The sequence below is a fragment of the Saccopteryx bilineata genome, chromosome 1 (genome assembly GCF_036850765.1).
Source record: "Saccopteryx bilineata isolate mSacBil1 chromosome 1, mSacBil1_pri_phased_curated, whole genome shotgun sequence".
NCBI lineage: Eukaryota > Metazoa > Chordata > Mammalia > Chiroptera > Emballonuridae > Saccopteryx > Saccopteryx bilineata.
Genome location: NC_089490.1, coordinates 205,172,765 through 205,198,249, shown reverse-complemented (window position 1 = coordinate 205,198,249; position 25,485 = coordinate 205,172,765). Strand labels below are relative to the sequence as shown.

The 25,485-nt window shown below is 50.9% G+C and overlaps 1 protein-coding gene across 5 annotated transcripts in view; it reads left to right on the top strand.

The window, feature by feature from the left end:
• Nucleotides 1-25,485, top strand: part of LOC136307252 (bifunctional heparan sulfate N-deacetylase/N-sulfotransferase 3) — a 95,893-nt gene that overhangs the window by 32,315 nt on the left and 38,093 nt on the right. For 4 of the 5 annotated variants that reach the window (XM_066233955.1, XM_066233956.1, XM_066233957.1 and 1 more), the window contains exons 3-6: nucleotides 274-361; nucleotides 1,981-2,135; nucleotides 12,357-12,542; nucleotides 15,837-15,965. In XM_066233955.1, coding sequence (XP_066090052.1) covers nucleotides 274-361; nucleotides 1,981-2,135; nucleotides 12,357-12,542; nucleotides 15,837-15,965 — 558 coding nt within the window. The remainder of the gene's footprint in view (nucleotides 1-273; nucleotides 362-1,980; nucleotides 2,136-12,356; nucleotides 12,543-15,836; nucleotides 15,966-25,485) is intronic. The other variant, XM_066233958.1, reaches the window with a different exon arrangement.

Genomic DNA, 25,485 nt, shown 5'->3' with positions numbered 1-25,485 from the left:
GAATCCACATCTCATTTCCCTTCCTGTTCCGATCCGGCAGTTTGCTGGTTTATTGCCGGCGAATGGATGAGTACGTGCCTGCGCGCCCGTGTTTTCTGTCACCTTGAAAGTATCCTCCTGCTTTTAAAGTGATAAAGAAACCTCCTTCCATCACTGAACTCTCTCATGTATAAAAGAGTGGGTTTATCCTTTGAACGCGAGGTGTGGGGGGAGGTCTTGGACAGCTCGATGCCTTTCTCTACCTGAGATGTTTCTAAACGTTCTGTATTTCAGGCCCTGCTGGAAACGCAGAACCTCCTGCGAGCACAAATCACAAACTTTACGTTCAACCTGGGATATTCAGGGAAGTTCTACCACACAGGTAAGAAGGCAGGGGGTGAGGGGAGGGGCTACCTGCTGCCCATCAAGGCCCCCCTGACCCTCTGACCGCTCTATCTAAAATCGTGTGCCCTCCCCCACAGACACACCTTCCCACCGTCCCTCTGTACTTCCTCCACCTCACGTTCTTCCTGCCACCCAGCTCCATCAGGCAGTTGTTTGTAACCTTGATGAAATGTTAATGGCTTGATGCTTTGTTCAGCATGCTGTCATCTAAGGGCTCTTCCTTTCCGTTGAACTACAATATGCATTTGTAGAAGTGCGTGAGTAGTAAGTGCACTGGCAAATCTTCCTGAGAGGGGGACACAACGTGTGACCAGCACGCACGCAGGTCACAAAAGGGAACAAGGGAATGCTACAAGAATATGCCCCACCCCCACCCAGTGGAGCCTTGGCTGTGGGAGGGGAAGAGAGAGAGAGAGACAGAGAGAAAGGAGAGGGGGAGGGTGGAGAAGCATGCAGGAGCTTCTCCTGTGTGCCTTGGCCAGGAATCATCCCAGGATTTCCACATGCTGGGCTGCTGCTCTACCACTGTGCCAACCAGCCAGGGCTCATGCTATTATTTCTAAAATGCATTTGGTTACAGTGAATGATGGTGAATGGTCCTGAACTTGGAGTTGCTTAATCTGGTTAGAATTCGGGTCCGGTCCCTGTATCCTCAGTGACCTGGGGCAGGTCACTTTACCTCTCCACGTATGAACACCCCAGTCTGTCAGATGGAGTTAGAGGTGCCCCTCACCTCTGGGGTTGTAGTGAGAATTAAACAGATGACACTTGGAAAACAGGTCACGACGCCTGACAGAAGGTAATGTGTCAGCAATGGTTGGCTGACCCTCAGGACACAGAAGTCCCCTGGTGGAAGGTCAGCTCCCGTGGACTATAGAGGGTGGGCAGGCACGGGCACAGGACTGCCACCAAGGAGCGGCCGGGATGCCTCGCTGGAACTTGCCCGCTCCCAGCCTCTTCCCACACGTCCACCCTCTCTCTTCACTCTCCTCCTGTCTTCTCTCATTTCTCTGGTAACGGTTCCTGCATTCCCTCTTCTGTCTCCTTGGCGTGCCTCAGTTTCCCTCATTTCTAAGCAGTTTCCTCTTAGACCTCAGGCAGGCCCAGAGAAGTGAGGGAATGACTTTGCTCGGGGCTGTGGTGTCACGGCAGTGTCAAACAGCCGGCTGCTGGAGCTGTGTCCCATGCTTCCCAACACCTGTCCCTCAGTCTCATCTAACGCTCCCCACACAATCCCCTCACACACACTCTCTTTCCAAATGACAAGCTGTGTATGAAGTTGCTCAAGGTGAACGGCTCTGACGTCCTGGAAACAGTTGTGTGTTCCCAGGGTGCAGTGATCCACATCTCCTGTTCAAAAACCTGTAGAAGAATTTTGTCACCATCTCTGGTTGTGCCCCAAGTCACAGAATCTTTGGTGTGACACTCACGTACAAAGTCTAATAGATAAGACCTTACAGATGATGTCTTCTAAATATGTACATAGGTTTGCATGATGAGATGATAAACAGATAGATGATTGATAGATAGACAGACAGACAGAACATAGAGCATTGGTGTAACTGGAATGAACTGTATAACACCCCCTGCCCCCAGGGACGGAGGAGGAGGACAAGGGCGATGACCTGCTGCTCCGGTCCGTGGACGAGTTCTGGTGGTTCCCCCACATGTGGAGCCACATGCAGCCCCACCTCTTCCACAACGAGTCCTCCCTGGTGGAGCAGATGGTTCTCAACAAGAAGTTCGCCTTAGTAAGTAACCCCCTTCGACCGTCACAGCAAGCCCGTGTGCACTGGCGGTGGGCACAGCCCCTGTTCCTCTCGAGACCTCCTGTAGGCCGTGGGCGTCGGAGCACCAGGCACACAGGCAATCCTGGGCAGTTGTTGGGACTGCGGGGTGCTGTGTGGCCCCTGTCTGCGTTGGCGCTTGTCACGGCGCCTGACACTCGAGGGTTCAAGTGTAAGAGGCGTCACACGAGAGGCTCACAAGTCTGCTGAGCGACATCAGGGTCAGAGCTCATAAAACGGGGCCCCTGTCCAAAGGGCCTCCTGCCGCCCGGAAGGCCAGATATGCATGTAAATGATTTGCCAACAAGCCGAAATGTTCCTGGGCCTGGTGCCAGGGTGCACAGACGTAAAGCCCGCCGCACAGAGATGCACCTGTTCACAGGAGCAGCCCAGAAACCGTCCCCGTGGAAGCAGGATTCCAGAGACTCACTCAGGAGCAGGAACAAGGCTGAGGCAGCCAGCAGGGCTGGCACAAGGAGAGGCCGAGGGGCCAGAGCCACTCACGGTCTGGGGACTGGATCGGGGTGGCGGCGGAAATGGAAGAGCCCCTCTCACAGACGCCACAAACACGTGCGACAGGGATGGATATTTGCCTGGCGGAAGCGAAACACCCAGTTTCCCACGGAAGGGCTTCCGATTCAGGACAAGAAAATGCATAGTCAAAAATTCTAGAAACGGGCCCTGGCCAGTTGGCTCAGTGGTAGAGCACCAGCCTGGCGTGCAGAAGTCCCAGGTTCGATTCCTGGACAGGGCACACAGGAGAAGCACCCATCTGCTTCTCCATACCTCCCCCTCTCCTTCCTCTCTGTCTCTCTCTTCCCCTCCCACAGCCGAGGCTCCATTGAAGCAAAGATGGCCCGGGCGCTGGGGATGGCTCCTTGGCCTCTGCCCCAGGCGCTAGAGTGGCTCTGGTCACAACAGAGTGATGCCCCGGAGGGGCAGAGCATCTCCCCCTGGTGGGCAGAGCGTCGCCCCTGGTGGGCGTGCCGGGTGGATCCCAGTCAGGCGCATGCGGGAGTCTGTCTGACTGTCTCTCCCCGTTTCCAGCTTCAGAAAAATACAAAAAAAAAAAAAAATCTAGAAACGTCCGTGAACGTCTGTGCGTGTCTGTCCTTACGAGGCGTCATTGGAGTATCTACCCCTGCGTGCCAATGCTGTGTTTTTAAAGCAAGGGTGGATACTTGAACACATGCCCCGTAAGGACAGACATGCACAGAAGTGATACACGCCTTTCTAGAATTCTCGACCAGAAAGCATCAGGAATGGAAAGTATGTATAGTTCAAATACTGAAATTTGGTCATCCTAAACCTCCTAACTCAAGTGCCACGCAGAGGACTTTTCTTAGAGGCGTGGGTACTGGCTGCAGGTTGACAACCAAACTGTGGTCCTCGAGGGAGTCGAGAGCGGGCACACGGGGCCTTCAGAAAAGACCGAATGCAGTCATGAATGTTTAGTCCCAGACAGCACTGGCTGCCCTGGGTGGCAGGAGGGGACAGACCTGGAGAAAGACGGAGCCAGGACCCGGGCCTGCCCATCCGTACAGATGGGAGAGACTCTCTCTGGAAGGTGCTGGGACCCGTGATAGGCACACAGCAGCTCCCAGCAGGCGGCAGCAGCTGTTTCTGCCTTAGTTACATCCAGTGTCAGGACACAGCCATTGCCAGCTACTGCCTCGGCTCCTGAGGTGTTCGGAGTAACGGGAAGAGGGACAGAAACCCCCGACTGGAAGAGCTTACTTTGTATCGGGGTAGCATTTGGTTAATGGGAGATCCACACGCTTTTCTAAACATGGTTTAAATCCTTCCCTCTGCATTCAGGAAACATGGACCAGGGCAGCCTGGGGGCTTCTGTATTCTGTGTGTACTGTGTCGTTTCCGTTCATTCTTACAGCAACCCTGGACGGCAAGGGAATGGATTCTCACGCCGCAGAGGGGGAGACGGACATCGGAGACATATGGTAACAGGCTCACGATGACCAAGGTCACCACTCATAGAACTAAGACCAGAAATCCAGGTCTTCTAACACGGCACCACAGTGACCCCACAGGCTGCCTCCTGGTTGCCCTAGAAGCCTAGGCTCCTCCTGCACCTGGTCATGTGATGACACAGGGGGACTGAGAAGGAGAGAGGGATGTGAGAGGCAGCTGCTCCTGAGTCCCCAGAGGTTTCCCACGGGTTGGGGGGGGGCAGAGATGCCAGAATGCCGGGGAAGGAGACGAATGACTGGGCCTGAGGCACCTTGCCCGTGCCAGACTCGCACTGACCACGTGCAGACACCCAGGCGACCTTCAGTCGCGGACACTTCCGGAAGTCACCGTCCCCCTGGCCGCTGATCCGCCAGACAGAGGGAGCGGGAGCCATGCCCGGGCCCACACTGCATCTCCACCCTGGGACGGCCTGCTTCTCTCCACCGACTGGGAGGCTCGGAATCAGGAGAGGAACGTGAGGGCTTCCCCGTGCAGGGGCTGAGAGCACGCCCGGGGGCTGGGGGCGTTCAGCTTAGACAGGGGGTCATGGGCAGGACTCTGTTCCCCGAGGGTGGCTGAGTGCCAGGATGTTACCTACTGTCAACCTCAGAAGACCTGGATGATGTCAGACCCCTGTGCTCAGGCTTTCTCCATCGCCCCCCACAGCAAACCACCTGCTGTTCGCTCCAGGTCCAACAAATGCTTGCACTCCCTTACCCTTCTGCACAGTGTGGCCACGTCTGCCCTCACGATGTCTGCTTTAATTGGGCTTTGAGAGCTCCATAGAACAGCTTCTTGTGGAAGGTCAAGCAAATCCTTTAAGCAAACTTGCATTTGACGTTTACAGCCTTCAGGAAGTGCGGCTTCCGAGGTGAATTTGAAGATATTTTTAGTTGTGTAATATGAGCTAGTTCGGGGACGAACGTGAAATTTCAACAGGGAACTTTTTGTTTTGAAAGGTACCATTTCTGAGGCAAGAACGAGGTGTGACATGAACTCCTGACCTTGAACAACAGAGCAGACACCACCCACCCCATTGGAAAAGTGAGATAATGTCGTGCACTTACACTGCAAAAACATCGTCAGTATAGAGATAGACAGACTCTCAACCGAAGAGCTGGATCTAAATTTTTGGCAGATTACAGTAATTTAATTTTTTTTAATGATAAGGGAATTAGTAGGCATTTTTATCATAGACCTCATGGTCCGGCCAGCTTCAGGGACCCTTAAGGCTGCTACAGACAACACCATGAAGATTCGTCCCAGTGGAACAATGAACGCCCCTGGTCCTGTGCCCAGGAAATCTCACCTGGGGTTGTACTTTCTGATAGCGGCCTCATTATTCTTCCAAACGGGGCCCTTTGCCCCCCCCCCTTCCAAGGTCAGCAGAACCCGCTCATTTCCATGAGCTGAAATGTCTGTTGCCAATTATGCAACGTGTTAGTGCAGTGAGCACATTTGCTTTCCTCGTGTGGAAATAGAGATGATGGTATCAAAATGTAATTTAAAATATACTGAAAGACTGGCTGGCTTAAGGACTATGGGATGACCGTTTAATGAGTGTGGTCGCCCGCTGGAGAAATGAACATTCTATGATGTTTATTTCACTGAAGCACTTTATAAAAAAGGGCACGTTCAAGTTCTGTCTTTCTGATGATACTGGAAACACAACGTGTCATTCCAGGGGTCCTCACAGAAGCAGAGTTCAAGTCAGGACACAGAGGAGGGTGGACCTCTCCTGGAGTAACCCCAGTGCAGAGAGTGGAGGAGAAACTGTCACCAGGATGCCCAGTGGGGTGACCTCGGTAACTGACTTCATGAGAAGAATGGACCTCGGGGACGGGGAGGTGGAAGACTAAGGGCTAATCCAACCTAAACGCAGTGGATGGTCATGCCAGTCACTGCCATAAGGAAACACGTCACCTGTGCCAGCCTTCCCCTATGCCACTCAGACCCAGCTCTGGGATGTCCCTAACCTCCCAACCACTCGGCAACTGCGGGGGGCCCAGGTCGGCATCTCCGGCTCCTCCCAGTCTCCGGGCAGGACAGAGCGCTGTTGGGCCAGTGCCGCAGTGCACCGGCTGGTAAACGTTGTGTCTCGCCCCTGAAGATCATCACCCAGCCTCAGAATTTAGAAGGGACTTGAACCTGTGTATTCAGAAAGCTCGTCACAGAAGATGGAGTGCAACCCAATGACGTCCAAGCAGAGATCTTCCTCCTCCGGATAAAGCACGGAACGGAATGGTGATGGACACCCCCATCTTTGTGAGCTGACAATGTAAATAAATAGTTCTTCCAGGTTGTAAGGTTTTATCCTTCCTGTTCATGATTCAGCCGTCCCACTTCTGCGAATATCTCCAGAGAAACCTAAAGCACTAATTCGAAGGAATATAGGCACCCCTGTATTCATTGCAGTGTTATTTACAATAGCCAAGATTTGGAAGCAGCCCAAGTGCTCATTAATAGATGAGTGGAAAAAATGGTGGGGTACATTTACAAAGGAATACCACTCAGCTGTAGAAAAAAAGACGGAAATCTCACCTTCAGCAACAGCATGGATGGACCAGGCAAGCATTATGCTGAGTGAAACAAGCCAGACAGAGAAAGACAAGACCACGTGATTTCACTGATATGTGGCATCAAATGAACTGACAAAATAGAAATAGATGTATAGGATATAATCTAGTTCATCTTTTTATCTAATTTTATTTTTGTCATCATAAGTATTTTGAAAAAAATGTTCTCTCTGACAGAGAACATAGAGCAGAAGAGAGATGGAGTGTGTCTGCTTTTTTCTCTATCTTTAGTTAAAGTATTTTATGACCCCAACCCCAAATTGTGAACATGGGATAATATTCCTTGTTTATCTTTACTGATCAGACATCAGTGAACAATTTCTGGAAAATAAACCCATTCTGAGACCTAGGCTCCTTCACATTCGTCTTCTACCATTTGTGTTTGTTTCATTGTGTTAGCCAATTTTCTCCTTGGTCAAACCCCAAAGCCTACATAACCAGCATGGTTCCTGTAGTTGAAAATTGGCATCCCATTGATACTGTTCCCTACTTCCCTAAAGAATTACATTATTAAACAAATTCAGAATGTTAAAATCTTACTTTTTACAAGTGTACTTCTTTTAGATAGTCATCTAGATCAGGCATGGCCAACATAAGCCCGCGTGCCGAATGCGGCCCGCATAATGAGTTTATGTGGCCAGCGATTAAATTTTTAATATTCTCCGCACGATGTACTGTGGAAATGAAATAAGTGGTACTTTTAAATCGTTATACATAAACTACAATATCTAACCATTGTACAACAATGAAAGTTAAAATCTCAGCTACTCAGAAGCAGAAGCGTCTTTGATTATTGGAAATTGAGATATTTAAGAAGATAGTGATACACGGAAAAAAATTCCATGTGTGACTAATCTAGGGTTAACTTCCAATAATTGGTCAAATGGATTCACGATACTTGTTTTTTAAAAAAATTCCATTAAAGATTTATAACTTTTGTACTCATCTGTGCAATTTTATAAGCAATTGAATAATGGAAAATATGAAAATTTTAAAAAACTTACCAAGGAATATTTAGGAATCTTCAGCTCAACTTATATTTGTGAACAAACTTTTTCTTTTTTTTTTTTTTTTTTTTTTTTTTTTTGTATTTTTCTGAAGTTGGAAACGGGGAGGCAGTCAGATAGATTCCCGCATGCACCCGACCGGGATCCACCCGGCATGCCCACCAGGGGGCGATGCTCTGCCCATCTGGGTCATTGCTCTATTGCAACCAGAGCCATTCTAGCGCCTGAGGCGGAGGCCACAGAGCCATCCTCAGCGCCTGGGCCAACTTTGCTCCAATGGAGCCTTGGCTGCGGAAGGGGAACAGAGAGACAGAGAGGAAGGAGAGGGGGAGGGGTGGAGAAGCAGATGGGCACTTCTCCTGTGTGCCCTGGCCGGGAATCAAACCCGGGACTCCTGCACACCAGGCCAACGCTCTACCACTGAGCCAACAGGCCAGGGCCCAAACTTTTTCTTTAGTGAATCTAAATAAAAGTACAAGATCAAGATTGAATGATTTACATTTGGATGCTGTGTTAAGAATAGCTACTACAAGTATAGAGCCAGATATTAAAAAAATAATAGGCGATGCAAAGCGCCTCAACACGTCACATTAGTTTTTTTGTTAATTTGTTGTACTAAATTACTTATATTTATTCATAAACAAATTACATAATAAAATTTTCTTTACTTAAACGAATTGTTTTTATATTTAACATTTTTTAATTTTAATATTTCATCCGGCCCATGAAAAAAGTTTTCTTTCTAATCTGGCCTGGGGGCAAAAACTGTTGGCCAGGCCTGGTCTAGATGATTTACATAATTTCTTGGGTTTGTGCAAACCAACACCACAAGCATTAACTTGTCCAGGCAGTACTATAAATACCAGAGGACGTGCAATCGTTATAACAAAACAGAAATCAATATCAACTCTTCTATTCTTTCAGGAGTAGTAAACTTCAACTGGAAGCGATACTATGCCTACTGAAAGATGGCTTTGTCTATAATCACCCTTGTCTATTTTCAGAAGGATTCAATGTGTTTGTTTGCAAGTCATTTGGGAATTTGAGCTTGTCCCTGACTTTTTTTCTAAAGCTTTATTACCTCTGAAGGGCACCAGCATGTCCATTATAAAACACATCACTTCCGACTCGGAGACTGGATCTCCAGTTACTCCCTTGTGTCTTCAGATAACTTTGTTTTCAACTGTTTTGCTACAACATAAAAACTTCAAACTTCACTATATATATACTCTCTCTCTCTCTCCCTCTCTCTCTCTCTCTCTCTCTCTCTCTCTATATATATATATATATATATATATATATATATATACACTTCTACAAACTCCTTCATGTGTTTACTTGAAGAAACTGTAGCAATTCAAAACAAAACAAAACCACACCCGCCTGGCCTGTGAAAAGAGGCACTCATGTTCCCATCAGTCTTTTGACTGTCCTTACAGACGCGCGCCCTGTCACTGTGTGTCTGCTGACGAGACACTGGACACAGACGTGACGATGCGCAGCGTATTCTGAGGAGAACGCGGAGAGAGGGAGCAGCAGTCTCTGCAAAGCGGGGAGTCACTTGAGATAAGTTATATAATTATACACAAGACTAGGAGAAGACCTGTCACTGTCCCCCAAATGATTCTGAGAGGTCGCGAGTGAAGATGAAGGTTGAGACTTGTCTAGACATCACTTCTTTGACCCCCTTTTCAGGATTAGCTTACCCTTTGCTCCTGGAATCTCCTGACACAGGTGGCTAAACCGATTTCCACTTACGATCTCTGCTAGCTCAGCAGTCAGCGTGGGGTAGAGTCCAGAGGGTAATACGTGCCGTCCAGGAGAAGGGCCTGATCAAAATGTATGGTTCCCCAAGGATATTCTTCCCTCCTGCTTCCTACCCATGATCAGTCACTTTGTCCGGAATGAATGCATGTGGTAGGCAAATTAGACACATGCGCTTTCGATTGGAGCGTGGATTAATACTCGCACGTTGACGTCAAGCATCCGAATCTAACCAACACTTCTCCAAGCACAAAGGTCATGTCAAAGAAACACAGAATTTTAACGCTGAACCTTAGTGACAATGTGCAGAGAAAAAAAAAAGTCGGATTCCTAGACGTAGGGTAATTATTTCTTTCAAGAACTTTCATTTCAAAGCATCCCAGAGGGGGCATCTTTTATCATAGGATCGTCCTTGGACTGCTGACAAGGTCAGCACTCGGTTTGCAAGCCTTCCTTCCCTCGCCGACAGCTACGTCCTGACTGGCCTGGTTCTCACTCCGCAGGTGGAGTTGTGCCCCCGCCCCTGACCCCCAACCCCGGGGCACACTGCACCAGAATGCCAGTGAAAGGTGAGGCTGAAACACCCCTTACTTCTTTAGTGTTAAAAGCTAGAAAGAAGAAAAAAAATGTATTGACATTGATTCTCAAGTACTCTGGAATATTCCAGAATAAAGGAACCATCTCCACTATGAGGGACCTCCCCATTCGGCGAGCATTCAAACTACCTTGAGCTTCCTGCCAGTGTAACGTTTCACAAACGAGTGGGTGTTTAAATTTGATCACGTGGTGCCTGTCCCTGTGAATGTCACCCTTCCTTCTTCCTGATCCCTTAAAAAAAGACTGAGTAACCCAGAATTGCCCATTTGTTTTTTTGTTTGTTGGTTTAAATTTCTGTGATTGAAATTCATTTTCTTTCATTTGGTCTGTTACCCCCGCACCTCGACTCTTAAACTGATTTCCATGAAAACGCCACCGACCTTCTCTAACAGAAAGGACGGGTTTCAGTTGGGAAAAAAAAAAATGCTTTAGTTTGACGTGTTTTCTTTTTTAAACCAGTAAGAAAAGAAAAAAAAGCAACGAGCCCCTTCAGTGCAGTTTTTAGTGACATTAAAAATGGGGTAATAATAATGACATCAACATGGTAATTCCCGCAAAAATGCAAATAAAACGAAGAGAGGAAACTTCCGAGCCTCCTGCCTCAGACAGGTGGATGGTCCCTGCACCACTGACACCAGCAGTCCCTCACCAGGCACGTGGCTGCCCCGTCCCTTCCACCCCCTGCAGCTGGCTGCACTGAGTTTAAATGATGACCACTGCAGTACAGGCAAGTGGGTGGCTATGTGTACAGGGTGCTGTGGGGACACGTGGGAACAGTCGTGTCTCTGATGGACACGATGGACGAGACCTGCAGCAGGTGGCCCTGGGACAGAACTTGACGGAGACCTAGGCAAGGACAAAGCGTAGGCGACCTGTTTTCCGTCTGAGCCCACGTGCACCCTGCATGACCTTCTCCCCACTGTGACGTGGGTGGTGACACAAAGCTAGCCGGCCTCTCCCACCTTCCCCGCAGCCCCCAGCAGCCCCATGGCACAGTGTGGGGCATCCGGCCGCCCACCACAGCTGTCCTGTATGTGAAACAGCTCTTTGACGCGAGGAACAGCCACGGCTCGCCCACAGGGAGCCGTGAGCTGTACAGGTGGGACTTTGGAAGACAGTGACACAACTGGCACATACACACAGAAACACAAACCGTCACTCAGGTGGGAAAGTGCCCGCTGATCACTGAAGTCCGTGGGGGCCCCTGTTAGAAAAGCCACGTTTTGTCTTTTAGGCCAAAGAGACAATTCACAAACTGTCTCAGAGGAAGAACACTCACTCTTACTCGAAGGTGTCTGAGTTCCCTCAAAAAAACCCAGATGTCACAGATTTACTTTGGGAATTTACAGGACCCACTGAGTCGCAGAAAGCTGTGTGTGTAATTTGGAGCTTTTTTTCTTTTTAACTAGACTCATTTTAGATACAAAAGGTTGACCTCAAATGCACCGAGTTTCCAGACAATTTGGCTCCTTAGTACCATCTACTTGCACCGCAACCAGGGCTTGGCCTTCCCAGGAAACTGCTCTATAAAATGTCACTGAGGCAGCAGGGGGCATTGTCTGTCACTGGCTTGCGTGCTGCGGGACCAGTGGGAATGCGGCCAACTTGGTAGAAACTGGGTGCCGGGCAACGTAACAGGTCTAGTGATGTCGGGATGCGTTCTGTCCCTCTGACAAATGCTGGCTTTCTTGTGTGGGGAGGGTTGAGTGTGGCTGTCCCAAGTGTCTATCAGTGAACTTACTAGAACTGTGAGCAGAGGTGACCAGGAGGCTGTGACAGGCCCTCGCATGTTCCTCATTGACCGCTGGTCCATCCCACCACCTCTCATGTGCGCACGCGTCAGCAGCCGACAGGCAGACGCTACTGGGCTTGATGGGAGTTCAGAGGCCCTGACGTGTTTATCACTTTGTTTTACCAAACACATCACAGTGGATTTTAGCCAATGCACTGTAATACAAAAATTAGGGAATATTTCAAAATTAATATGAAGCAATACAAAAAAGAAGCATGTGATTGATTTTATTTTTTATTAAACAAGAACATCAGAAAAGCAAATGACAAGTCAAAGAAAGTTGTTCGGTTATGCAAATGAGATGCAAAACCAACTTTGATTTCCTTGGTGAAAATGCACCAGACCAAAGGCTGACAGCACTGGGGTGTCTGCACAGCCCCTGACCCCCTAGCTTTTATGAGCAGCGTGCATACGAGCGTCCTGGGGAAAGCGAGAGTCGAGGCCATCCTCCCGCATCCTAACCGCGTCTGCTTGGTCTCAGGAGCACGGCATCCCCACAGACGGGGCCTACGCAGTGGCCCCGCACCACTCAGGCGTCTACCCTGTGCACAGACAGCTGTACGGGGCCTGGGGGAAGGTGTGGGGCATCAGGACCACCAGCACCGAGGAGTACCCACATCTGAAACCGGCCAGACACCGGAAGGGCTTCATCCACAGGAACATCATGGTGAGTGTGCCCTGGCAGGCGTCGGGCACAACCAATGCCTCCCCACCCATGCCCAGCTGCTCTGGAGGAAAGAACCCAGGGAGGGCAGACTGTGAGGAGCAGCCCCGGGCTGCAGGAAGTATATCTGTCATGGCTTGGCAAAGGGGGCTTCCTTAAAGCCACCTGCTTTTCCTCCTCCGAGTGTAGCTCACAACTGCTTTTGCACCCACACCACTGCTGTTCTGACAGGGAGGACACATTCCCTGTCCCCTGTAGATGAGGGGTAGAGGCCAGCGCACCCCCCCCCCCTGCAGCAAGTTAGCAGCCTAACCCCACACCGGCCCTGCACGTGAACCGTGCTCCTCCATCATGTGCCGGACAGCATTCTTCACTTTCGGCCTTCAGACAAAAGGCCGGCCCAACAGCTCCGGGCCGTGGGTCCCGTCCCATGTGACCCCTCACAGATCGTAGCACCGAGTACAGGTGAGAGGCAGGAGGAATGAAAACATTGAGGTCCACGGTCCAGTTCCTTCCAGAGCTCCTCTGTTGTGTGCTGTTTGTTCTGCTTTGTACACTGGCCACCAGCAGACATTGTCAGGATACCTCATCCCCTAACACGCTGTGAGACTTTCCAAAGTGTGTAATGAAACCTTCACGTTTTCCCCAAATCAAAAGCTCCAGTGTGCTGGAGAAGTTAGCATGGCCCCTGGCTTGGACTTGCGGGCTCGAGAGGGTCACCGTGCGGAGCATCCACGGTGAGGCCGCGTCGCTCCCTGCCACACTGTCTGAACAGGTGTCTGCCTTTTAGAAGGAATTGTATCTGACAGCTTCCCAATGTCTGAGAAATTATAGAATGCATAATGAACGACCTTTAACTCAGGTCACCTCTCACCTTGACTTTTCACTACATAGACACTGCTGTGAATGCCAGACGGGGACACGGTGGCCACATCTGATCCCAGTCTGCCCTCCTCTTTACTGGAAGTGGACTCCCTGGACCCCGAGCTGTCAGCTGGTGGCCAGAGAGAGTTGAGGGACTGGGCCCTCCTGGGTCCCAGTTGCACGAGGGAGGTCCACTTCCCATATCTCCTGAAGCACAGTTCGCGTGTGCCGCAAGGGCACCAGTCCAGCAGGGTAGTAAAGGCTCTAACAAGTCCTGTCCTGAGGCCCCACGTAAGCAGCAATCCTGGGAAACTCTGTGTGAGGGCTCCCGGTGACTGCTCCTGGGGGAGGATCCAGCGGGCAGCTGGTGACGCAGTCAGACAGAGGTGGCGGAACCTCTTGTTCGCTGTCCCACCCGTCACCTCCTGGTCCGCTGACTGCCCCAGGCTCATGGTGACTTATGCTGTCAGCCCCTCTGGCTCTCCCAGGAGTGGCTGTGGAAAGCCTAGAACTTTCCCACCCCTGTGTTTGACTTCAAATAACTTCAGAAATAGACAAAACTCAAACTTCTTTACTCTTTTCTCTCCGTTTTGCATGGAATCAACCAGGCAATCCAGCCCCAAAGACAGCTCTCTTTCTCTCTCTGTCTCTCTCTCTATTTCAGACCAAATCCTAAAAGTGATTCAGAATCACACCTTTTTAAAATGGAGAGCAAGCGGGGGACTTGCATGGCGTTCAGAGTAAGTGTTCAATAATGAACACACACTGTGCGAGGATTTACCTGCCAGAGACAGCGTTTCTGTGAATTGTTAGGGACTGTCTCTCATCCAGCTGGGGCTCTTTTTCCCTTAGTTCTCTTTTTGGCCCTGGAATTAATGAGTTATGAGAATGGGTCATCCTTCTAAACGTAGACATTATCAGAGCTGATCCTCAGCTGTCAAACTGAACATCTTTCAATGATTCCATCAGGATAAAATAGCCTCTAAGGACATCACCTTTACCAAGGTGCCATGTTTTTTAAATAAACTGTGTGAAGTTCTGATTTTACCCAGCCTCATAGATGACCCGCTGACTGAGCTGAGAATTACGTGTCCTGAGGACACTTCCCGGGAGCCGGATTGAAGGTTAATCTGAACGCACATTAAAGTGAGAGAAGGAGAGGCAGTCTGTCTGCAGAGGGCCAAGGGGTATGGGGCGTCCTGCCCAGGGCGTCCCAGGAAAGCACTCACTGGACAGAAGGTGCACTAGGAGCCAGGACAGAGAAGGTACGACCGAGTTGCTCCGGACAGGGAATGGGATGGCCAGCAGCCCGCATGAGAGTCTGTAGAACCAGAGTGTACCTGTTCGCTTCCCGCTACCTCAGGAAGACCGTGGCAAATGCAGGCGGTGAAGAAGTCAGGGCGTCGAGTCGGCCAGGGCCAGCACCACCCCGCACAGCTTCCCCCCACACTGCTATTGTGGCTGTGCTGATACTGACCAGGAGAGCTGAAAGAATTTGGGGTGGGGGTGGGGAATGTCCTCATGCCAGATGTGTATCATTGAAAGAAATCATGACTCTGGTGAACAGAGGAAGAAGATATTTTTACTCAGTGACCTCCTGTCATTTTGTTGGCGAGCCTTTACTAAACTACATAAGGACCCAGTGTATATATACTCTTTCTTACTCTGGGGGCTGGTGGGCCTCTGACTTGGAATCTGGGGGTGTTGCCATAGCCTGCGGGGGGGCCCTTCCAGCTGTAGCTGACACTGAGATTTGTGTCTCAAATGTTTGCTTTAATTCAAAATGCCATTCCCAAAGAATCACAGTCAGATAATAACTGACTCCATAGAATTTTTTAAAAATGTTTATTGTATTGATTCCAGAGAGAGAGAGGAAGGGAGAGGGGGGGAGAGAGAGAGAGAGAGAGAGAGAGAGAGACAGGAACATCTATCTGATCCTGTACGTGCCCTGACCCGGGATCGAACCAGCAACCTCTGCGCTTCTGGACAATGCTCCAACCCACCAAGCTACCCAAGCAGGGCTGGCCCCATAGAATTTGCAGAAAGGATCAGCCTAGTTTTCCTGCTCGGAACACAAAGCAGCACAGACGCCCTGAGAGTTTAAGCCTCATTTTTCTTCATCGTTGTTTTACCTCTTAAGTTGCCGAAACACAGGAGGCTTCATAACAGAAGGACTGACCAGGAGATTTAAAGTAGATGAGCATCTGAACTGATGCACAGTGTTTCCCGGTTTTAAAGGGCATTCTTCAGCTTCCTGTGGTGGTCAGATGTCATCCCGTCTTCCCACAGGGAGCGGGGTTTTCTGGGCCTTTGTTATGAGCTGGACCATCACCCCCCAGCTGTGCACCATGTTCCGTGAGAAGAAAAAAGGCTGGGTCCCCATAGGCAACTGGGTCGAAGGGACGTTTTCCTCACGGTTCTTTCTTCCCCCAGGTTCTCCCGAGACAGACCTGTGGGCTCTTCACTCACACGATTTTCTACAAGGAGTACCCCGGGGGCCCCCAGGAGCTGGACAAGAGCATCCAGGGAGGCGAGCTGTTCTTCACCGTGGTCCTCAACCCCGTAAGTACCACGGGGGAGTCCCCAAACAAGTTTCGAGGGGCAGAAGGGCAGGAGAGCACGAACCCCACACAGAGGGCGGGGGAGTTGGCCGTTTCCATCCGGAGTAGTCTGACGTCCCGGCTCTAACACAGTAGTAAAAACTCAAGGGGAGCCCCCTAGAAATGGGGGCCACTCTTTCCACAGCCGTGATGACGTGAGGAGTTCATGGGAGGGCCAGGGAAGTGTTCAGACGACCCTCCTCTGCACTGGAAAGTGACCAAAGCCCAGAGCCTCGCTCTTATGGAGTGAGGGAGTGAGATTTTCACCTATCAGTCTCTCCTGGTCCCGCTAGAGGCCATTTTCCCACTTAGGTGACCTTTACCTCTGTTATATTATCCTTTTTTTATTCTATTCAAAGTAAAAGTATAAGCCAGATGGAAGAGGAACTGATGAGCCATGTGTTCATTGCTGGTATGTTCACGTTAGACCTCGAATCCTGGGGTCGCAGGCCGGGGCAGCCCTGCCTGTCTGCTGGGCCACCGTCCACCTCCCTTCCTGACACTGCACGCCACCCCCACAATGACCCTCCACACACATGTCTGCTGGAGCCAGGTGACATCACGGTGGCACAGAGAGTTAGGCTAACTGAAGTAAGGTGTCGAGGAAAAGGAAGGACTGTATTTCCCTCTGAAAAGCACTAATGCAGAAAAAGCGCAGCTGTGTGTAGCTGCCGGGGATGTGTGCAGTAGCAGTCATTGAGATGAAAAAAGAAGTAATGTTTCAAATGCGGAAGACTATTCTATTGGCATAAAAGTTGGAAAAGAGACCAAAGTCTGAAAGACCATTCTCTTGACCTTAATTTTACAAGTCTCACAAAATAAAAAATAAAAAAAAACAAGGAATAATACTTTTTTTAAAAAAAAAGGCAGTCATTTTTTTCATTTTAAATGAAGAGGGCATCCTGGTGTTATTGGTCAGTGTCCTGGGCTTGGCTCCTCTGGTCCTGCCCTGGAGAAGTGGGCACTCTCTGACAAGGTCCTGAGTCAGGCTGTGGAGCCCGGCGGCTCAGAGGCAGACCCTCGAGTGTTTGTTGACTGACTCAGGGGGGTGCTGAGCGTCACCCTGCTGGAGACGCCAGGGAACAGAGTCACCCCATTTTCCCAGCAGCACTGTCAGCTCTGGGCACGCACGCACTCAGCGTCTATACAAACGTGCAGTACTCCCACACAGATACGCCGCTCCCTTCACAGTGCTGTGAGCAGCACCCCACAGACTCCCCAAAGTAGAGGAGTCGGCATCCTCCATGGACCCGTATGGAAAATAACAGGGAGGGGAGACCGAGAATGAAGACTTGTCAGGCTACCAAAAACTATTCCTTGACCATGGCTGCCCCCGCGCCTCCATAACTAGCACCCCGTGGGTCTAGGACACACGGACTGATACAAAAGGGACCCTCAAGGGCTAACTGTTTGTTGTCACGTGAGTTTCCAGTTCCGTCTCTCTTGGGCAGTAGCATAGCGAACAGAACTGGCCCCTGGCACACGACACTTTATTGGCGCCCCCTCCCCTTCTACGACACTTTTTTTGTCTGTCTTGGAGACCATTCAGCACCCCTCTGCGAGAGGAGCCCTGGGCATGATGGACCCCCTTGTTCCCTCCTCGCTACGCTACTGCTCTCGGGGAAGGCACAAGTGACACTTACCTATGGTGACCAGTGAAGAGCCCCGAGCAGACACGACACAGTGGTTCCTCTTGCGGGAGTCGTGTTATCTCCCACGGCGCGGGAAGAAAGCCCTGTCGCCTTCCTATTCCAGTTCTTGCTCCTGGTGACAGAATGTCCTGTGCCTCTGCGGACACGCATAGTCAGCAGACCCAGGCAATAGGAATGGAGCCATGAACGAACGGCTGATTCCTGCGGAACGCTGCACCTCCCGCCACCAGGCTGAGCTTGCTGTTCTCCTGAGTCCCAGATAGCTGCACCTGCCGGGTGGTCTGCACCCTGGGTGCACGGTGGGGGGTTGGGGCACAGGCCAGCGCCTTGCCGAGCTGTCAGCACCCCCCCCCCCGCCCACGTTTACCAGTCCTGTCTCTGCGTGTATCCACTGGATCCGGCATCTGCCCACCTTCCTCTCCCGACCTTCCCACCCAATCCCAGAGGGCTACATCTCAGCTGTACCTCTCCACTTAGGAAAACCACACACATGGGTGTGACCAGCAGGAGTGTCTTAACCTGGGGGGAGGGGTAGCGTGAGTGGGTTGCGAGGAAGGACAATAACAGAACTTACATGAGAAAGTAGCCTGTAGACACAGGAATGAACCCAATCCACGTTGCAGTTTTTTTATTGTTTGTTTTTTGTTTTGTTTTTTTTGGACATTACAATATACATGTCTAGAGGGTATGGCTGCTTATCTATAAAATTTATCTTAAAGGGAACTTCTTTTTTCTTTCCTAATGGGGAGGGGGGGTGTTTCTTCCTTCGTTTGTGAATCCTGGAAAACCTTGGGTTAACAGAAAACCCTCTACCGAAACATAAGTGTTGACGATCACCACCACACCACTACATTTAGAACATGCCTGACAATGAGTTCAACCGGGGACACCCGGTGGAAAAAGAATTGAGCCTGGCTCTACCCACCCACCTCGATGGTCCCTTCTCTCAGGAGGCGTCCATGCGAGATCTCAGTGCTGCGCCAGGCGGAGCCAGTTACGCGGTTCAGTGCCTGATTTCCCTGGTCTGTGCTGAAGGAGGAATGTGAGACCTGGCAGATGTTGTGCACAGGGTCGTCCTGCTCTCTCCTCCAAGGGCCTGCGGAGGCGAGGTGTGCGTTGGTTGGTTTTTCTTTGTTGTTTTTGTTTGTTTGTTTATTTATTTGTTTTAGAGAGAGGGACAGACATACAGGAAAGGAGACAGATAAGAAGCATCAACTCATAATTGTGGCACCTTAGTTGTTCATTGATCGCTTTCTCATATGCGCCTGGTCAGGCTGTGCTGGTTGGTTTTGTCATGCCAACCAACTTCCGTTGTAAGGATCCAGCAGAAGACTTACAAACACATGGTGACCGTGACACGGAGGCCCCTCGGAATAGATGGCATCCATCTAACTAAAAGCTGAAGAACAGATTGCTCAGCCTCCTCGGTTATGGATGCCGGGAAGTGTCGCTAGGACGCCTTAGAAAGGGAACCAAGGCACCCAGGGAAGCGTCCCCTGCGATGTGGTTTGCACAGAGTGCTGTGCTTTCTGTCAGCACGACGTCTGTGGCTTCTCTCCACAGACGGAAGACTCGGTGAATCTCAGCCCCAGAAATGAAGGTGACACCCTTTCCTCCCGGCGAACAAGGTGACAAAATTAATGAAAGCTCTCCGGGCTGTTCTCCGCGGGGGGCCCCTACAGCGGTGCATCAGGAGCCCCACTTCGTCTCCTGTGGAGGCTGGGAGCCGGTAAACACAAAGTCTGGAGGCAGTCTCATGGAGCTCTCTGCCATATGCTACAGCTAACTTGATATTAAAAAAAAAAAAAAAACCTATCAGTTTCCAGCTCCCCAGGGAAAGAGAAAAGGAGCTCAAGCTTTGAAATTATAAAAAGCATCCGTCTGCTCAGGAAGCTCTGCTCTGATGTTGTGCAAATGGTCCCAACTCGCATTTGCAAGAGAAATCAGAACACATGAACCATGTAGGCAGCAACATGCCATTTTGTTCAAAGTGGAAACCTGGATTGGTCATTCTAACCAGCTGGCTGGATGGTGCACCAAGCACCCTTGTGCCAAGGAATGGCCGGGGCTGCCCAGCACAACACTCCCAGGGAGAGGACATGGACTACTGTGACAGCAGGCTGCAGACTCACACATATCTACCTACTGGCCGTGGGTTCTGTGCTGAACTCGGGCCCCACCAGCAGCTCCCACTCAAGAGGACTTGCAGTGGCCGCCCTCCACAAAGCGTTTGGCCTGGTGTCATTCTAGTTTTGGACTTCCTCTTGACTCCCTGAGCCTTGAAAGAATTCTCTCCCCGGTCGCTCACCCAGACAGGCAGGTACCCTAAGTTCATCTTCCGTGGGCTTTGTGAGGGTTCCTCTCTCTGACTTCCCTCTCGCCTGCCACCTATGACATGTCGTTTCTTTTCGCTCTGAACCAGCTGGCAACGATGAAAGCCACGTCTTCCCCCACACACATCCCCTCTGTGTCCCATGACCCTCATGAGAATCACCGCTGAAATCCATGACGAGACCCCTGATGACACGCCACTGTCCGCGGCGGACCCCGCCCCATCCGGTGGGCAGCCCTACCTGGGACTCGACTGTAAATCCTCCGGCTGCCTCCGCTGACTCATCGCCGCCGGCCAGCCTGGATCTCACTGTCTGCGCGCCTCGCGGTGAGGTCCCGAAGACTTGCCACCGACCCGTCTGCCTGTCTGGCCTGAGCCTGGCTGGCGGTACTAGCGAAGCCCCTCTAACCATGAGACCACACGTGGTTTTCTTCCGAGCTCTTCCTTCCCACCTTTATCCTGCGTCCTTCTCACCAAGTCCACAGTACCGTCATGCGCCCATCGGCAAGCCTTGCCCTCATGTGCGCCCGTCTCTGGCTTCAAAGCTGCTGTGACTTCTGTGCTCTTTACCAGACAGAGCATTAGGATGGTAGCCCCACCCCCCAATCCCAGCCTAGGCACAGGGTGCAGTGTTGAGGAGGGGGGTGTGGTCGGAGAGTGGGAGACGCTCTCCAGCATGCAAGCAATTGCTCAGCAGCTAAAGGAATGGCCGCCCGTTACGTAAACCTCACAAACACATTCACTGATCATCCAGTACCGTCTTGTGATAGAAGGGCTGACCGTGCGGATTGGAATGGGTAGCCAGAGAAATTAAGGGAGAGGCAGGATAGCTATAAAAAGAGACAGACGCTCTGAGCCAAGTGGCTGTAAATGACGTGGACCTCCACGTGGCCCCTTGGAAACCCACCCTGCACTGAGAGCGATCATTCACCCTCCCAGCTTCCTGTGAAAGCCTGTCAGGTCCCGAATACAAGATGTGAAGAGCCCTCCTTCCTGCCAGGTCATCCCGCAGCTGCACACCTCCCAGAGACGCTCGCAGGATGAGCCAGGCACAAACCCAGCGGAAGACTCGGTGAATCTCAGCCCCAGAAATGAAGGTGACACCCTTTCCTCCCGGCGAACAAGGTGACAAAATTAATGAAAGAAATTTCTGGCCATGATGCGGATGTCCAGGATGAAAAGGTGAGGGTCTCGGAGTCCAGCGGATGTGTGAGGAAGATTCTGGGGAAATGCCGTGCTGGGCTGCGCACGTTCACCACCACCCTGTCCCCAGGGAGAGCAGGGGGTGGTGACGCCCGTGTGCAGCCCAGCCAGGCGTGATGGCACTGGCACCATCACTACTAGGCATGTGCTCCCTGCAGGAGATGGGCACATCGTGACTGAGGAGGCCAGAGCAACAGAGTGGCTGAGAGGGTCGGGCTGGAGAGGAGCAGCCACGTTGGAGGGGAGTATGTGCCCTCTTCTCCGAAGTCAGGAAAAGGCCCCTAAGTCACAGGGCCCAGATTGGAATGCTGGGTGGGAAGGTCACCCTGGAAAGCTTTACAAAAGGAACCTGCTCAGAGGCGCCTGACACAGGGCTGGCACACACTAGCTTATAAAGGAAAGGACTTTCTGGGCCCAGGAGCGGCATCTGTCTCCAAAGATCCCAGCTGGTTTTAAACATGCCATCCTGCGAGAGTGTCACTCAAGTAACAGTCCCACATCCCTGTCCCTCCTCCTCCTCCACATCCCAAACACTAAGGGGCCAGGAGCCTCACTCAGCAAGGTGGGGGGGGGATCAGATCACCCACTGGAGAGAAAGTGGGACCCGGCCACTCCTGCCCCGGGTCCCCCCTGACAGAGAGGAGAAGATTGAACATTGCAACCAGCATGAACTTTTGATTGTTTTCTGGGCCAGGAGATGAAAACTACTAAATCTGTGAGCAACTGGAAGCTCCATGAGGACTTTGTGTGGCCCACCTGAGCTTTCATCCGGGACTCGGGGGGAAGTCACTCGCTCCAAATACACAGTAAAGAGACAGGAAAACCAGGGAGGGAGCTTTAACAATCACACCACACGCATCCTAAGTGTTTAATGTGTGAAGAGCATGGTGGCTGTAAGAATGCCAGTGCTACATCTAGAGTCTGTGGGATGGAAGTGTGATGTACAGGGAGTCACGGTCGCTCGCTACTGTTGGCACTCGGAGTAGACAGAGGCAGCCGGACATCGAGAATCTGAGGAAGGAGAGGACAGTATCATACCCACGTGTGACCTCGGACAACACGGCACTGAGAATGGACCTGGACAGCAGGTCCACCCTGACTTAAAGGAATGCAGTGTTCTCAGGACGGCTGACTGCTCTCTCCTGCACCTGGGACGGGGACCGGCACTCACTCTGAAGTGTGCCCACACGCCCTCTTCAGAAAAGATCGAATCAGAACGACTCCTCAGCCTTGGGGACAAGGATCTAAAGACAGGCTCAACTATCATCCTTGACTCACTAAAATGACCCCTTCTGTCACAGGTGACATGTTGACTGGGGGTGACACTCTGTCGGGGGGCTCGCAAGTGTTATTATCTCACTGACATCCTCACAAGGAATCCAACCGGAACTGCATATTAGAGCCCTGTTCCCACTGCCACAATCTGAGGAAAAACCATTTTTCTTCCTCCCTTGGTATTCCTTCCTCACGCTGGGCTTCTCTCTCACCTGTAACTCATGGTCCATTGAAAGCAGAAGTGTCCCAGCTAAATCCAACATCCAAGTAAGGCTTCACAGGTGGGACGACCACGTGACAGGAAGAGCCCTGGCTGGCCTGAAGGGGGCAGTGCTGCTCAGAGCGCCGCCAGGAGTGACCCCACGCATGACCTCACTAGACCGCCACCTGGGTCGCTGGTTCCTGCCCCACCTCACGGCTCAGCAAGAGGAACGTGAGCAGATCAAGGCACCTATGGCGACAGTCACTCCAGACAGTGGAAGACACGGTGGAGATACAAGGGGGCAGGGGGACCACCCAGGGCTGGGAAAGGCGTGGACTGGGAAGGGATGCAGGTGTCCCGGGAGAAGAAACAACACGGCCAACGCGTTGGCTGGGGTGGAAAGCAGGAGGAGGCGCGTGGAGAGGTGGAAATCAAGCAGAAGGCAGGAATACGCTGAACTCCGGAAGCACCTGGAAAGTGGACTCGGGCGCCACATCACACCGTGCAGTAGCCACTCACCACAGTGACCGCCCAACACGTAGATCTGGCCATCCCAGGTGAAGTGTACAGTAAGGATAAAAACCCCACCCGACGTTTGAAGACATACTGTTAACAAATACAAGCCATCTCAGTAGTTTTACATTGCTTACATGCTGAAATAAGAGCTGGAATGAGTTGGGTTACATTAAGATTCATTTCACTTCTTTCTTTCTGTTTTGGCAACATGGTTGTTGGAAGGTAAAATTAGACTGGTGGTTGGCTTGGGGCACCTGTCGGCCAGCACAGCTCTGGAGGGCAGATTAGAAGGAGAAAGACCAGTTAGAAGACTTTTAAAGAGTTCAGAAAGAATATAAAGACGGGCTGAACTAGGCAGGTACACTTTGGGGCAGAGAGGAGGTGGTGGGCTGGTAAGAGACACTATATTGTGAATCCCAGATCAGCTGAATAGAAATGAGGAGCAGGTGTCTGGACACTCAGTTCTTTGGCCCGATGACCGTATGCACAGTAGTATAAGTAACCTTAGACACATTGAGAACACAAAAGGAAGACCAGCTCTGGGGGCAAGGGCCCATTCATTCAAATACTTATTTACTTGAGCACCTACTGTGTGCTAGTTACCTGGTTGGTTAGGTGCCAAGGCTCTAATGATGATGAAATCAGTGAGGTCCCTGCTCTTAAAGTGAGATGGCCGAGTCCTGGCTGGTAGCTCAGGGGGTTAAAGCATAGTCCCTGTGCACCAGGGTTGAGCGTTCGATCCCCGGTCAGAGCACATACAAGAACGAACCACTGAATGCATAAATGAGTGGAACAACAGTTTAATGTTTCTCTCTCTCTCTCTCTCTCTCTCTCTCTCTCTCCCCCCACTCCACTCTCTCTCTCTCTCCCCTCCATGTCTCTCTCTCTCTCTCTCTCTCTCTCCCTTCCCCCCCTTCATCTCTCTCTCTCTCAAATCAGTTTTTGAAAGGGTAAAATAAGTGAGACAGCTATGGACACTCAGGCAGTAATGTAACGACATGCTTAGATGCTCACGTATGAAACTGAGGAGAGAGAGATGGATGGCAGTTAGAGATTTGTGAACCATTCTGGGGACTCCACCTAAGGACAGCTGTTAAGACAGAACAAAGCCCTAAGAAACACCAGCTATTTAGGCAGAACGTGGAGGAAGAAGAAACGGGAAGGAGAATAAGGAGAATACAGTTTCAGCAACATCAGTGATGGGGGAAATCTTCCATGTGGTCCAGAGGAGCAGACTGATAGAGACCAGTGTCCTTAGGATTGTGGAGCCTGGGGACCACGGCCTACCTTTGACAAGGCACTTTCAGTGGTAAGCTGGGGACAAAAGCCAGATGGCAGAGCACGAAGACGCTGCTGCTCCTTTGAAGAACTTGGCTGGGAAGGGCAGTGGCTACAGCAGATGAAAACTCAAGACAGAGCCTCAGAGGGGACCAGAGCACGCTTTCAGTGACCAGGGAAGGACCAGTGGAGAGGGTGAACAGCGGGAAACCAGAGGAATGAGGGGTGGATTGAGATCTTCGGGGAGCCAGACATGGACGAGGTGAAACCGCCCGGGAGCTACGCCAGTCGTAAACACAAGACTCAACATCTGTGCTCAATCCTGAAGCCCACGTGGGGAGAAAACACTGGTGGATCTGAACTTATCAGCATGACCACAAATAGCCTAGTGCATCATGGACATTAGAAGTGACACCCTTGCCGATGCCCGAGGTCCTGGGGCGTCCCCAACGTTCTCAGAAGCAGCGGAACAGTTCCACCCAGTGGCCTGCTTCCGCGCCAGGACATAACATAGGTTCGCTCCTGATTCTTGGCAGGGACCCATGCCTCTCCAGTGCCCTGGAACCTACCAGACTCACATGGCAGAGGCCAGCACGGAGCTGACGCCTCCCACGCACACTTTCACGAATGGCCTGTCTCTTTCTTGTATATTTGGCACATACCTTTCACCTTTTACAGAAAAATAAAAATCATAGATAACTATCTTGTTATAAATATCTATATCTACCCAGGCTAGAAGGAATTTCTTTTTCAGTTGTTAAGTAGATAAACTTGATGCCTTTGGCAGAGTTTCCAGTGATTTGAGATTTAAGCAGCTAATTAGTCCGTTCGGTAACTATTCCTCACTCCTAGTGGATTTATAGTAGAACTGTTCTAGAAAGGCAGTTGTAACTTGTCTTGGCATTTTCCTTCCCATCCGGTTCTGCAGGTGTAATAAAGATACTTTATCTTGATACATTCCATCTTTTAAATACAAAACAAAACAACAACAAAATACCCTCAGTTCTGAAGCACTCATAAATGA